At 41.6% G+C, this 14,845-nt stretch overlaps 2 protein-coding genes across 2 annotated transcripts in view; both read right to left on the bottom strand.

Annotated features, from left to right (window-relative positions):
• Erich1 (glutamate-rich 1) overlaps window positions 1-14,845 on the bottom strand; it is a gene marked incomplete at its 5' end in the record, with an annotated part of 52,793,804 nt that overhangs the window by 1,761,163 nt on the left and 51,017,796 nt on the right.
• Csmd1 (CUB and Sushi multiple domains 1) overlaps window positions 1-14,845 on the bottom strand; it is a 1,600,021-nt gene that overhangs the window by 9,869 nt on the left and 1,575,307 nt on the right. Inside the window, exons 63-68 of one of the 2 annotated variants that reach the window (NM_001037327.2) lie at window positions 11,543-11,654; window positions 9,614-9,793; window positions 8,329-8,373; window positions 5,311-5,472; window positions 2,475-2,587; window positions 1,641-1,728 (exon numbers count right to left, since the gene is read on the bottom strand). In NM_001037327.2, coding sequence (NP_001032404.2) covers window positions 1,641-1,728; window positions 2,475-2,587; window positions 5,311-5,472; window positions 8,329-8,373; window positions 9,614-9,793; window positions 11,543-11,654 — 700 coding nt within the window. The remainder of the gene's footprint in view (window positions 1-1,640; window positions 1,729-2,474; window positions 2,588-5,310; window positions 5,473-8,328; window positions 8,374-9,613; window positions 9,794-11,542; window positions 11,655-14,845) is intronic. The other variant, XM_087588866.1, reaches the window with a different exon arrangement.

The raw sequence follows: 14,845 nt of genomic DNA, 5'->3' as shown, positions 1-14,845 counted from the left end.
GGATTGGCAGATCACATTTTTCCTGTCAAAACCAATTCATCCTAAGTTTCTTGTAACTGTTTCGACATTAGAATTGTCTTTCAGATTAACTTGACTTCAGTATCCATTCAACCTTAATCACTTTTATTTGGTTTATCTATTGACTGGAGACATTTAGGAGGTTGTTATTTTCATCTATATACATAAAAAAGTGTTTTATCCAGCATTCGTGAATGAATTATGGCCACTGGGGCATCACTAAAACATTGGCATTTTTAATTAGCTGAAAGGGAGACTCACTTGGGATTCAAATTATTTTCTAAAGCAAATTGTTTTTGGGTTTTATTTTTTGACAGTAAGGTCACCATCTCAGGAGGATAAAGATTTCTTGTTAACACAAGCTGTTATTTTGTTCTGTTACAAAGAATGTGGCAATATGAAGATGTACTATAGTCAATGATAGCTCCTGGCATTCACTGTACGGGTAAATCATGACATCCCTGTGGTCTTTGGAGCAGCCCACTGGCATGTTTGACCATTGCCAGAGAGTGGTAAACCAAAAGCAGGGAGGGCAAAGGAGGGCTCAATTTCTTTGAGGTTTTTATATTGTTTCATACAATGAGATGAGTACAATGTCCATCTATAGGAATGTTATCCATATTGTCATGCTCCCCAGTGTGTGGATTTAGAGCTTGGCTGCTTCATGATTCAGGGAATCAGCTTTATGTTTGTTCAATAACCCAAATTCTTTTTAACTAGAATAGCCTATGCTATCTTGATTCTATGACTGCCATACTCTGGTGTGGCCAGACTACAGTTTATCAGCTGCCTTTTGTTACATAGCTTGGATTTGTGCCCTTGGTGTTTGAATCTAGACTATTACCATTGCTAGTCTTAGTCTAATCATACCCAGATAATATAACCCAATTTGAAAGACTGTCTCAGCCTTCAGACCCTGCTGACACTGATTTGATCAGGAGACTGAATTCAGGATGGTGGGAAGAGAATGTTTTCTAATGGCTTGCCCTTACTGATTATCTTTGGCAGTAACTATAGGTAGGTGACATCTTTCCTTCACTATCCTTGAGTATCTGGGTAGCAGTCTTCTGTGTGTGCCATCAGTGACAGCCACCCCAGTGCAAACTTCCATATTGGCTTCCTCTGTACCGGTCTCTGGGAATCAAAGTCTGCACGGCAGTACTCTTCGCCACAAAAGTCAATGTGGTGTTGACAGTATGCAAGCACGTACAGCCATCTATGCTGTCTAGGAAAAAATATGGTGCTCCAACTCATTTCACAAATGTCTCTACTGTATTGTTGGTAGACACAGATAATGGCCTTCATGTGAGCAGAAGTCAGAGCACACAAGGCAAGCATTGTTTCTAATCTAACCCAGTGAGTCATTCTGCAGTTGGATAGGTAGGAAGGTAGGGGTGAATCTCGGAGGGGTTGGAGGAGAGGGGGTGAATGTTATACACAATATGAAATTCTGAAAGAATTAATAAAAATATTGTTTTAAAACCCTGCTGGTACCTCTGTTCATGGTTTTAGTCATCTCTTTATGGTTTCTTTACAGCAGAATTATTTAAAGACTCAATTGGCCTTTGTTTTACACAATAAACAAACAAACAAACAAACAAACACAAAATAGGTAAGTTTACCTTGTCTTTCCAGCTTGAACTTCCCGAAGTCTTTTCCATGTATATCACCCTGAAAGGAGAATCCTCCTCTCTCAAGTCCTGAGGATACCTGGTGTGCAGGGAAAGGGGGGCAAGGCATAAGAAGGAGAGAAAATGTAGCTGTCACCCAAAGATAACTGTCAACACTCAGATTTAGACATTGCATGCCCAGAGTGGAATTTTCCCCAACTCATTTTACTGACATAAGTAAACTGAAAATCAGTACTGAGTTAAAGGTCGAGCACCATAGGAAGCGTCATGATGACAGACAGCTTGATTCCTAACATGATCATCCATTCTAAAGGGTCACATGGCAATGACCTTCCCAAATGGGGAACACTATGTTCCGTGGACTCACTTTCATTGGCTCCATCCCGGTGAACATCATGTAAGACTGTGAAACATTGTCATAGCAAAGTGGGCCACAGAAGCTGCCTAACTCGCAGAGAAAGACACTGCACCAGCTTCTTCTGTACTCTGAGGAGCCTTCTGAGTATTGTGTAGCTGATCTCTAAATGTTCACAACCCTGACAGTGAGGGTGTGGATTAGCGTAGTCTAACCTAGACTGAAGAACCTGGTTGTCTTCAGCAGGAAGAATTCCCTTAACTCTGGGCCAACTCTTTTCTTATATCAGAGATTTGGTGGTTGCCTCTATCAAATGATGGGATACTGTGACCTTGCTTCAGGGGTACCTTCTGAGTTCCTGAGGGATGGGCAGTGTTTCCTCTGCCCATAATTCTCAGTGGATCATGAATTCTTTTGCCCAGACCTGAAAGCGGGAGGACCATATGAAAAATCTTCATGGAAGTACTTACATAACCATCGAGTCCCCAGTTGTCATTTTCAAACTTGCTTACAAAAATATCTGCTGGGCCTTTGATATGAAAGGCTTTCAGAAGCAGGTGGGCCTCTTCCTTCTTGTAGACCCCTGGAAAAAATGTTACAGTTGTCAGTCCTACTCTGAGGAAGTCAGAGTCAATGACTTGGTCATTAACTCATCCAATAAGGAGCGGGCATAGTAGGGAATCATGACACAGGCAACAGAACATTTAAACACAGGTTTTGTTTTGAAGATTGAACGTTAGCATCTTTCCCACTATGGGGTTGGGTGAAGGGGAATCATTTCTTACTAAAGTCCTTGAAAGAATCCTTCTCAAACAACTATAACCCATTCCACTAAATTCAACACCACTATCCAGTAAAAAAATTAATGCAAAGGGCCACCATTTTCATCCATATTATATTTGCTTCTGAAGACAGGGGTATATAGAGAAAACTGACCAAAACTCTAATTCAAAACTCAGCTCTTTCTAAAAATGGCTTATCCTGTTCATAGGAAAACATCATGGTGGGGGAATTTTGAGGCTCACACTCAGAGACAGGCAGAAGGTACCGAGTATCTGTACCTGTGAGCTACACCTGCATGGAGATAACTGTGATACAGCCCAGAGAGGTGCTGCTGAAAAGTGCCTTGCAATTAGGGCCTCACCAAAGGAGGAAAACACAAACCGCAGACACTAACCAAATAGTGCTGAACCTGTCACTTCCCACAAGCAGAGAGGATATGTATCTAGAAGCTATGGTGCATAAAGGTACATAGTAAACAGATGAATTCACTATCAGTTCACTAGAGAAGCAAATCTTAGCACCCCAGGAGTGAGCTCCACCTGCAGATACCCAAGTGGAAGGGACCCTGTGCCAGTAGACAAGAGACTACCTGAGTCTAGCTCTGAGTAGTGCCTTTCCTACTATATGCAATGCTGTGACTTTTTTTCCCTCATGCATTTAACCTCCAAAACTTTAAACTTTGACCCCAGTTCTACAAGCTGCACAGAGAGATAAGAAATTTATCTTTATGACATTTTTTCATGGTTACAAAAAGCAACAAGAATGCAAAATGTCACACATCCAGCCAAGTTCTCTATAGACATTACTTCTTTCCTGCCTCTGGCCATTATCCTTTAGATACACCATGGTGGGAAGTTTGGGTGTCCCTGGATTTAAACATTTCCCAGGTCCAGACTATTGAATTCCCAACAGTAGTCTGTGGAGATAAAGGGTTTATAAGCCAATGGGGTCATACCCTTCCCTGCCGCCCTCCTCTCTCTCTTTCTCTCTCTGTGTGTGTGTGTCTCTCTCTCTCTCTCTCTGTGTGTGTGTGTGTGTGTGTGTGTGTGTGTGTGTGTGTGTGTATTGGTAGGAGAGCTCACATGTCCATACATAAATGCAGGCTAGAAGTTAATGTTGGATATTTTCCTCTATTATTCTTCAACTTGACGCTGAGACAGAGTCCCTCATTGAACCTGGAACCTAACGTTTTGTCTAGTCTGGATGCTAGAAAGTCCTGGGATCCTCCTACCCGAGACTTCTGATGCTAGGGTTAAGATATATGCTACCACACAGACTTTTTTCATGCGTGATGGAGAACTGAAGTCAGGGCCCTATGCTGGGCGCTGAAAGCTTTACTCATTTAGCTAGTTCTCCGGACCTGTACTCGAACTTCATTTAAGAAACAAACACTAAATTCCCAATCCTATGAGGAGTAAGACTAAGGAATTTAAATAAAAGTTCCATGTGGGCTTGGTATAGTGGTAGACTCACAGCAGAAGATGAGGCAGAGGCCTGGCCTACACAGTCAAGGATTGATAGAGACCCTGTTTCTAAAAAACAAAACAAAACAAACAAACAAACAAAACCTACACTCCTTAGTTTCTTTTATTAATGATACATTTTTAGAAACTCAATATAAATAATTTGCTCACTAAGACTGGTTGGATATTTCTACTCAAAGCATTGAGTCATTCAAGACAAGCTTAAGCTTTAAGGAGTTGACCAGAGACAAAACGTGTCTTTATAAGAAGTGGGTAGCAAAAATTATGCTGGAACATAGGCATGATGGCTCATACCCATAGTCCCAGCACAGAGTGGACTAGGTAAAAAGTTCCCTGCAAATTTGGAGCTAGCCTGGTCTACATTATGATATTTGGGTTATCCATGACAACATACCAGAGCCTCCCCAACACTAAACCATCCCCAGATGTACATATGATGGTACTATCCTTATTGGTTACTGATCTAAACTGAGGGTAGATGGTTTAGCACAAAGCTCGACTCTGCCCATTGCTCACCAGGGCACTTAGGAAAGTCATTTGATTCTTCCTCGGACTAAGTATGTGACCAAGTCTCTCTTTACTTATTTTTCTTGTTCTCTCCTTTTGTCTTGAAAGGGTATATGATAAAGTCCTTACATCACAGCATCTATCTAAAAGTGAAAATGATACTGGCTAGAGTTGCTTGAAGTAGGTCTGACACTGAAACCTGAACCTACTATGTCATTCAGGTCTCATATCAACCTTTGGGTGACAAAACTCCTAAGAGACATGCCAGTCAAAAAACAAGACAACCAAACAACTTAATCCAGAGCCATGGAGTTCTAGATATAAATGGGGGGTTCTTAATTTAATAGGTCATACATGCAATTTTGAGGGAAGAAAAAAGAGGGTGTCTCATTTCTATATCATTCTCCATAATCCCCAGAAAGAAAAACTAAAAGGCACAGACCACAATCACTGAGTACTCCAACAACATTCCATGTAGGTAAAGCCCACACAACCTGAGTAAGAAAATGTGCTTGGAGGTCCTCTTTCCTACCTGTCAGCTCCAGCTGCACCTGTGAGGCTGCGGTGAAGGTCGCATTGACCTTGCTGCTGGTTGCATTAAACCAGTCCACAGTGAGAGTCGCCGGCTGTCTCTTGCCTAAATATTCATAATATCCCTTCCACACCGAGTTGATGAAAAATACATCAGAAGGAACTGTTGGTGGAAATAGGGAAAGATCAGGGTCAGGACAGGCACAGACATGGAGTCTAGATTTTTTTTTTTTAATGCAAGAAGGTCCAAGATTGCCCAGTGAGGAAGCACAGCTAAGGACCATGTACAGCCTGGTGTGACCTTGAGCGCTGTGCCCTGAGTGTTTGCAGTGCACTCAAAGAATTGGGAGAGCAGGGCTGTGGCGGGTGGGGAGGCTCATGCTGCTCTTTGGGAAGTTATTAAGAATCATGGGTGTGCTGGGTTTGACATGCCAGGTACGGAACAGACGGTTCAGTGAATTGGTTCTCCCAGTGGTACATTAGTTTTATCCAGTAAGAGATGCTCTCACCTGACCCCTGACTATTTCTGCTAAATCACTTTCCTGCAGATTTACTCTGACATCCATGGAAAATCTGGGGGAAATGACAGTAGCAGTCTGTCAGGAGCTCCACTCAGGACAAATTGACACTTTCCAGCATTTGATGGCTCCTGCCTTTAGAAGAGGCATGTACCCAAAGCTTCTACTCTACGCTTATTTCTATGGGAAAAATAGTCTAATGTTCATTTGAAAGGCAGTGTGACAATCTCAGCTGGTACCTTTATATATGTGGCTTAAATACAGACACAAAAGGGACAGGGAGTCGGGGAGTCTTTTTTAATATAAAATTCCTCTGCCACGGGAATACCACATAAAGGTAATTGGGATATTTCCTTAAGTTTCCATGTTTATTACACATATTAAATTTGGTTTTTACATCTCCCTGGTAGCAGTCATGTATAAATTCTGATGACATTAATATAAAACTGAATGGTATAACACCTTGTAAATTCCCAATCATGTTAGCACTAAGACTCTCGGTGCTCTCTACCCCACAACGTGTCTCTATTGTTTAATTAGCCAAAGTCAACTGTAGGAAGCCTGGGTCTCCACAGTGTTAGAGTTGCTGGGGAGAAATATTTATTTCCCTGTAAATATATGACCTTTAGCAGATCTAATGATGTGACAAATGATGATGTCACAGGCACACAAATGCCATGTGATAGATGATGTGATGTCACAGGTACACAGACACCTATGTGACAGATGACAATTGGTGATGTCACAGGCACACAATGCCTACGTCCATGCTTCCGCCTTTGCTGTCACTGAATGTTTTCCCATCTCACTAGACCAGCCAAGCCTACAGAAACAAGACTAGCAAATCAGTCATCCTGGAAGAATCCAATCTGACAGCTGCCTGTGGCTTGGGTACACCTAACTCACTGATAACGATAAGAATGGAATAAAGTTAAATTAGTAAAAATCTGCTGTGTGTCAGCCTAAGTATTTAAGATACTTGTAAGCAACCAACATTTAACATTCCTATTTATAAATGGCCTTAACAAAGCCTCTCCTTTTAACTAAACCCCACAAAGTTCCTTATTTTATATTATTTAAGTTGTCTCTAAAGTAACCATTTACCCCTTCGAATCTGCATGTTTTGCTGAAGACATTGTTGTAGATGGTCCAACTATTGCCCCAAGCCACCACTGTGGGTTCATTACTTTGACAGGGCAGCCTAGTTGTGTAGAGTTAAGAAGAACTGAGGGCCTAGATCATATCTCAATTTCTGAGTTGAGCTATGATCATTCATTTTGAAGGAGGTACCTTCATGGCTTCATCTGGGCCCCTTCTCATCTCACTCTCTCACTGCTGACCATGTGCAAGAATAAGTCAAGGAGTAGGTTGCTAAGCTGTAGTATGTTATACCCTGGCAAAAGCCCAGTTTAATTAGCACCTCCCTTTAGAGAGAAGGATAAAAGGCCCATTGATGTTAATGATTGTGCCCATAAAGGTGCGCGTAGCTATTTCAACATCTATAACAGGAAGTTGGCAAATAGGAATCAGAGCTGAAAGTCTACAGTGATATTTTGTTTAGTTCCCCAGAGGTAAATGTTGCTTTGCACAGTGTTGACTTTGTCATTGATTTATAAGTTATACTTAAGATAAACTCAAAAGATCAAAGCATATTTTTATTTCTCCTGTGTAGAGTGGGAAGAGTCCCCTACTCCTTCTGGTAGGTATTTTCTTCCTCTGAGAATTAAAGTAGATAGCATTTTTTGAACTATCAGTCTTGTACATAGCCTTCCACGTAGATTCTGACACAGAGTTTTACATCCAAGAAACGAGGGCTAAATCTGAATCCACAAAACACTAGTCAAGTCATTGTGTATATTTACAAAGTTTTACTATTTCTGGTTAAAAGCAAAGTCAAACCTGACTCTAGAACAAAACTTGGGGATACATTTTGTTCCTTCAAAGCACATTTAAATTTCTAACACAGATCCGGTATGCAGATGGCTTCCAATTGTGATATGTTCCCTTGGGAACAGCATGGCATCAATTGGATTCTACATATGACTCATTTAGCAAGGGGCCATGTAGGAGGGCAGGCTATAGCTTTCATTCTTGGAGACAGAGAGAGGATACCTGAATTATGGAGATACTGGAAAAAATAGGGCTGTACATCGGAACTGCTCAAATATCAACCTTTAAGCTGTCAAATGCCTTATGTGTGTGCTCCCTCAAGGAGGGGGGTTGCAACCCCATTTATAAGGCTCTCCATCATATCACATGTGGGATCAAAATGCCCAATGTGTCTTCTAATGAAGCCCTGTGAGCACACCAAGGGCGTCTGCCTATGTGCTGGTGACATTCCGCTACTAAGCTATTAGGGTGATGGATAGAGATGTGTGCAGGTGTGGTGCTTTATGGTGGACCAAAGGATTCAGAAATTTAAATTCTAAAGATCATCTCACTGTGCAGAACTGAGAAGAAATCAGTTTGATTGAAAGCTAGAACTCTTCTGGTATACAAACCTGGAGTTTTAGTAACTGTTTCATTAACTTCTCTCACTCCTTTACCTACAAGTAAAAAGACAAATTATCATTTGCAAAAACATTTATTTTTTTGGGAATCAGGTTGAAAAAAAATGTCATACTGAAGCGACTCTCCTTTCTGTGGATTATTTTTTTTTTTAAAAAGAGTACAAAATGTAAGTATTGTATGCATAAACACTTCAGACCCAGGTGTACCCAGCACCACTATTCTGGTGTTTGTGGAAATGCTAAGCTCAGTGGTTAGCCCCGTGTTTGTGTCTCTGGCATGGAGGTTCACACTAAAGGTGCTACAACAGAGAGCCTTGCAAATGAGGGTGGCCAAGGGTGACTTCTTGAGAGCTTCTGAGTGGACATTGCCTCCACCAGCAGGAAATAACCCAAGCTAGGAAAATGTTATAATCCCTCATTACCCGATCCCACCAAATCTGCGTGTTTATAAGTTAATACTGAAGAACGTCAATGCTCTTTCCCCATACATTGTCGGATCTGGTCAAAGTTAGATTTATAAGCCCTCCATTTCTCTAACATTATATTAAATTGCAAGCTATTTTCTAAATGTTTCTTCGCCTCTCATAATGATAAGGAATGAGACTCTAACTTAGAACTGGGAAACAACTTGCTGCAAGGAATTCAAGCTGAAGTTGGGGTACCTTGGTACTCAGATGTGTCTGCACCCATTGCCCAGGGATTGTCATCCAGGGTGTGCTGGGTCATATGCTGGTGGCTTTCTCTCTCAGCTTTGACCCAGACTCAGCCCTCCCCTTATTAAACACATCATTTCCCATGCTAATTGTATCTGCAATTTTCAACCATAGAGCCAGTATCAATACTAGAAAAATGGGAGTTTTACCACCCAACTGATTGTGGTCTTAAAAATATACACATGATGTTTTACATGTGCCCAGACTGCTGATGACGTGTGCTGATTCATCTCATTTTAAAGAAATGCGTTTTCTGATGTCACAGTGTATTTTGTTCTTTTAACTCAATGTTCTCCTTCAGACAAACACCTTTCCTCTTTAGCTTACAAGTCAGTTAGTAACAAAGTCTACCCATCTGTTCGATGTTGGTCCTCCTGTTAGACACTCGCTGTGCACACATCCAAGCACCCAGAGCCCAGACACCGTGAAACACTGACAGCGGGTCACTGTCGCTCCATCACAGCATCTCCTGAGAGTCTCCTGACCTGCACACTCTCCTGACCACACTGGGAGTTCTTCCTTGCTCTTTGGAAGGGCACTTCATGCCTGGACCAGGGACTTACTTTTACAAACAGGTGACTTTCCTGTCCATTTCATGTCTGCTTTACACGTCCTGTGCTCAGATCCGCCAGCAAGGAAAAATCCTGGATGACAGGTGTAGACTAAGGTGTAGCCAAAAGCTGGAAGATCGATGGCTCTCACATCTGCATGCGCTGGGGTCTCTGGCTGCCGGCAGGCATGGGCTGAAAAGGCATTTAGTCCATTAAAAAGCAATGGGGGTCTTTGTTGTAAAGCTACTACCTTTCAAATGTCCATAGGAACTAATGAAGGAAACATCTACTAAAGGTTATGAAGTTAGGGATTACATATGTGAGAAATGTGTACATATATATACATTTATGTATATACATACTCATATGTAATATGTATACATACGTACACACACACACATACACACACACACACACACACACACACACACATATATATATATATATATATATATATATATATATATAAATTTAGAGGACAGATCCTAGTTTTGACTAAAAGACAGAGGCATAACACAAGAGAAATAATATATTATTTCTTAATGTGGGGCTGGAGAGATAGCTAGGTGTTTTAGAGTAGTTTCCACTTTTCCAGAGGACTTGAGTTGCTGCCAGCACTCATGTTAGATGGCTTACAACTTACTAGTAATCCAGCTCCAGGGATCTGGGGCCTTCATCTAGTCTCTGTGCATAATCACATATATGTGCACATACTCATATAGACATGCACAAATAAGAATGAAAATAAACACTTTAAAAAACCTTTAATAACTGATAATACAAATGAGCTAACATATGTGAACCCGTGCATATTCAGATATATGCTTGTCGGGTGACATCATATATATTTATTGTATAACTAAATGAATGTTAAATTTTGGCATGTTTTAGAGGTTTATTTATAGAATTGTAAGTCCTTATTTCCTTTAAAGATATAATTTGGGGAGGAATAAAATTTGAATACTCATGTGCTACCACAAATAATCTTGTTTTATAAAACACACACATGTCTTCAGTTCAGGACTTAGAAAATGGTCATTAAACAAGCCAGCAAGTTCACAGTTGTGAATTTAGTTGTTTTAAGCATTGTCAATAGTTCATAATTTAGCAAATTTCCAACCTTTTTTCCTGTACTATAGCAAGGTTCATAATACACATATCCATGCCTTAGTGTGTGGGTACATGACTGTACACACATATGTGCATAGCTTCTCCACATGACTGAGTAGTGAGGTAGCTATGTCAGCTTTGACATAAGTGCACACATGATTAATCTGATAAAAAACCATGATAACTTCTATTTTACTCATCCTTACAATAACTTTCCACAGCATTCTGCGGATAACTTTTCTGTTCACCATAGCAAGGCACAGGGTTGTCTAATATAAACAGTGGGTGATATGAATCACTTAGTTCAAATTCCTTACAGCACGTTCTCATGATTGAATCACAAAGTAAAATCTACTCCATCCATCACTGTCCAATGTCTATGGTGACACTATCACGCTGAGTTCACACGCTGTCTCCTGCTCATTCCTGGATTCAGGAAATGGAGTATAAACACACAGAAGGATGGCCAAGTACTCGGGACCTTCTGCCCAACAGTGCTGAATCTGACATCATTTCTTGTTTTGCGTTTCTGGCATTTGCCTCACATCCCCTGAGAACCTAGTTTCCTGTCACCTGGTGCCTCATCCTGCTTCCTACCAAGCAGTTTCTAACACATCAGTTCTTGGGGTTGAAGATCATCATCGCTCCCCAAGCCCTCAGCCTTGTTGGTTTGACTCATCTAAGAACCTTAGGACCATTTTGAGAGATGCACAAATTTGGAGTTAGAGAATGAAAAAATAAACAACCCCACTTCTCTTCCCAGCTTCCCCGGCAGGTGAGCTCTTTGCGGATACTTGGGGTTGAGTCTGTGAAGGAAGAACGGGGACTTACGGATGCACTCTGTCTGGATTCCACTCCACGTGAGGTTGGCAAGACAGGTCCGGGTAGTGGAGCCTTGGATGTGGTAACCTTTTCTACATCTGAAGAACACAGTGCTTCCAACCTGAAGAGAAAACAAACAGGGCTGCAGAAGGAAGACAGCACCCCGGAACCGCGGGAGGTGTGGCAGTCACCATTGTTAGTGAGCTTCTGTGAGGACCAGCCATCAGCATATCATGTCTAGATGTAGGGCAGAGCATCACACTCAAAAGAGACGATATGCTATAATCTAGGGGCCAGAGAAGAGGGAACAGAAGCAGGATCTAACCATCAGTATGGTTCTTTTGGGGGGTGGGGATAGAAAGAATATATGTAGTATGTTGACAAATGCCTGTAACTCAGCAGGTTGAGACAAGAGGATCGTGGGTATTGAGTTTCAGGTCAGCTTGGACTACAGGTAGAAACTCTGTCTCAGACAACACATGTGGGCTCTCTTTCCATAATTTCAGAAGTCTCCCTCTTTCATTGATGTCTATTACTTTATTTTCCCTCCCTGTGTTCTTTTTATTTGAAACCACAGACAGCACCACAGGGACCTGCTTTTGTTAAGACTCTGGCTCCCTTTGGTTAAGGCTGGCTCCCTGCTATATGTTCCTGGGATCCATCAAAACTCAATGTGTCAAGATCTGTGAACCATGTCAGGTACCTGAGCACCTTCCCTATCTCTCTCCCTCATCATCTAGAGACTTTGCTTGTGCCTTAGCTCTCTGTTTCTGGCCTCCTGTCCTTCTATACAGGAGCCTTGGTGTCCTGGGGTCTTGCCCTGAGCCATAGTCACTAGTCACTCAGTGGCCACCATATTCTTTTTCCTGTTCTTACCCTAAGAAGGGGGGATTTCTAAAAAGCCAGATTTCTCTAGACAATGACGTATGCTTATGCTCTGCGTATACCTAAGATGTACAATTCCCACATGTGGAACATAAACATAGGCATGGTAGAGAAACAGCTGCCAGGAGAAAGCTGCTTGTCACGTGACAACTCTGCCGGGGCCTGCTGCATACACAGCATTCCTTCTGTGCCAAGCAAGAGTCCAAGGATTTAAACATCCATCTTCCTGAAGCTCTGAGATTTTAAACTGTCCTTTGTCTTCTTGGGAATATTCCAGCACCATTCCTTATCCCTGTCCCCACTGGAGGATCTTGAGAAAACTGTAATTAAACTAAAATGAAAACCCACCTCGCATGTTGAATGAGAGATACAGAAGGGGTGATCTCCTAGCAGGTGATAAAGAAGAAGTGGGAATGTACAATCTAAGACAAATGAATGTATCTGAAGTTCGTTTTAAGAACTGGTACCAATCGGAGAGAAAGAATGCTGTGCTCCCTTTCTAGTAGGAAGGGTTTCTACCAGATATGACCTCTTGAACTCCCTGGTGACACACTGATGGAATTCACCAGAGACCTGCAATTTCCTGACAGAAGAAATCACAGCAGCCTGTCCAGGACACCAGCTTCAGCCTGATGTGCTAATCCACAGGGCCTGATTATGTGTCTGACCTGAACTGTGACTGTATGAGGCGGGGCTGACTGGACATTGCAGCTCCCCTCTCCACTCAGGCAATTCACATAGTGCAAGTGGAACATCCCACAATGTAAAGGGGTTCTTTCTGGAGGTGTTAGTTCTGTACCCCATTTTTAAGGTTATTTGGCTCTCAAGAGTCTAACTTCTTGATTTCTTTTTATATATTGAATATTAGCCCTCTATCAGATGTAGGACTGGTAAAGATCTTTTCCTAATCTGTTTTGTTGTCATTTTGTCCCAGTGACAGTGTCCTTTGCCTTACAGAAGTTTTGCAGTTGTGTGAGGTCCCACTTGTCAAGTCCTGATCTTAGAGTATGAGCCATTGATGTTCTGTTCAGAAAATTTTCCCCAGTGCCCATGTGATTGGGACTCTACCCCACTTTTTCTTCCATTACTTTGAGTGTATCTGGTTTTATGTGGAGGTTCTTGATCCACTTGAACTTGAGCTTTGTATAAGGCGATAAGAATGGACCAGTTTGTATTGTTCTACATGCCGACCTCCTGTTGAACCAGCACCATTTGCTGAAAATGCTATCGTTTTTTCCACTGGATGGTTTTAGCTCCTTTGTCAAAGATCAAGTGACCACAGGTACTTTCAGGGTCTTTAATTCTATTCCATTGATCTACCTCTTTTTTTCTTTAATCACTATTGCTCTGTAATACAGCTTGAGGAGGTCAGGGATGGTGATTCCCCCAGAAGTCTTTTACCGTTGAGGATAGTTTTTGCTATCCTGGGTTCTTTGTTATTCCAAATGAGTTTGCACATCCATTTGGAAAGTCTGTATCTTTTAAGAGATAGTGAGGTACGTTGTTGGGAGCCGTCCATTATTTTTTGTCTCTAAGGTTATTTCTCCACCTTTATCCGCTTCTTCTGTGGATCCAAGGGACCTGGCTACTTCTACCTTCTCTGTGACTGCAGGTGGTGCCCAGGTAGGCTAAGAAATGCTGAAATCTATGGTGATCAGTAGCAATCAAGCTTTCATTTCCAAGATGAGCCACTGAGAATACTGGGAATAATATCCATTTATATCCCAAAGTACCAGTAATCTGGAAACAAACATTCACCATCAGAGGGCATTTATCTGAAGCTTGACGCTATACCAGGGTCATAATAGAAAATATGCTAAAATCATCCCATCTACTGTAAGAATGACTCTGTGGGACACCAAAGAGAAAGGACAAAACAGGGAGAAAATCTGGACACAACTGGCAAAATTGGACACACTGGAGTGCTCCTGAGAGAGAGGATGAAGTGGCGGACGGAAAAGACCTTCATTCTAAATTGGTGATGTCATTAACTTGAAAACAGCAAACACATCTAACATGGGGTGTCAGAGTGAGGTCACATGGGCCAGATGTCACTTGAGGGAAGCATACTTAAGATGGCTGATGCTTGCCATAGCAAATTCATCATCTTCCATTTGACCTGTCTCTCCATTAAGCACGGTAATAACTCACATCAAAAATAAGACAGAAGGACATTCCAAAATGAAGCACTTGTGCCAACAATTGAAGTACTTTACATAATCATATAGAAACTGGATATCATGACTGAACTTGGTCTGGGGACTGGGACCCAGTTCTTCTGGTTTTGCTTTTCTTTCTGAAAATGCGTGTCATTTTCTAATCTTATCTAGTCCTCAAATGGAGGGTGTTTTTTGTTTGTTTGTTTGTTTGTTTGTTTTATTTGTCTTGTTTTTTATGTGTAGGTAACAAGTCACCTGAATTGATAAT

Source organism: Rattus norvegicus, chromosome 16 (assembly GCF_021556685.1).
Source record: "Rattus norvegicus strain SHRSP/BbbUtx chromosome 16, alternate assembly SHRSP_T2T, whole genome shotgun sequence".
Classification (NCBI taxonomy): domain Eukaryota; kingdom Metazoa; phylum Chordata; class Mammalia; order Rodentia; family Muridae; genus Rattus; species Rattus norvegicus.
The sequence above is the reverse complement of the archived record's forward strand: the minus strand, read 5'-3'. Positions and strand labels throughout refer to the sequence as shown.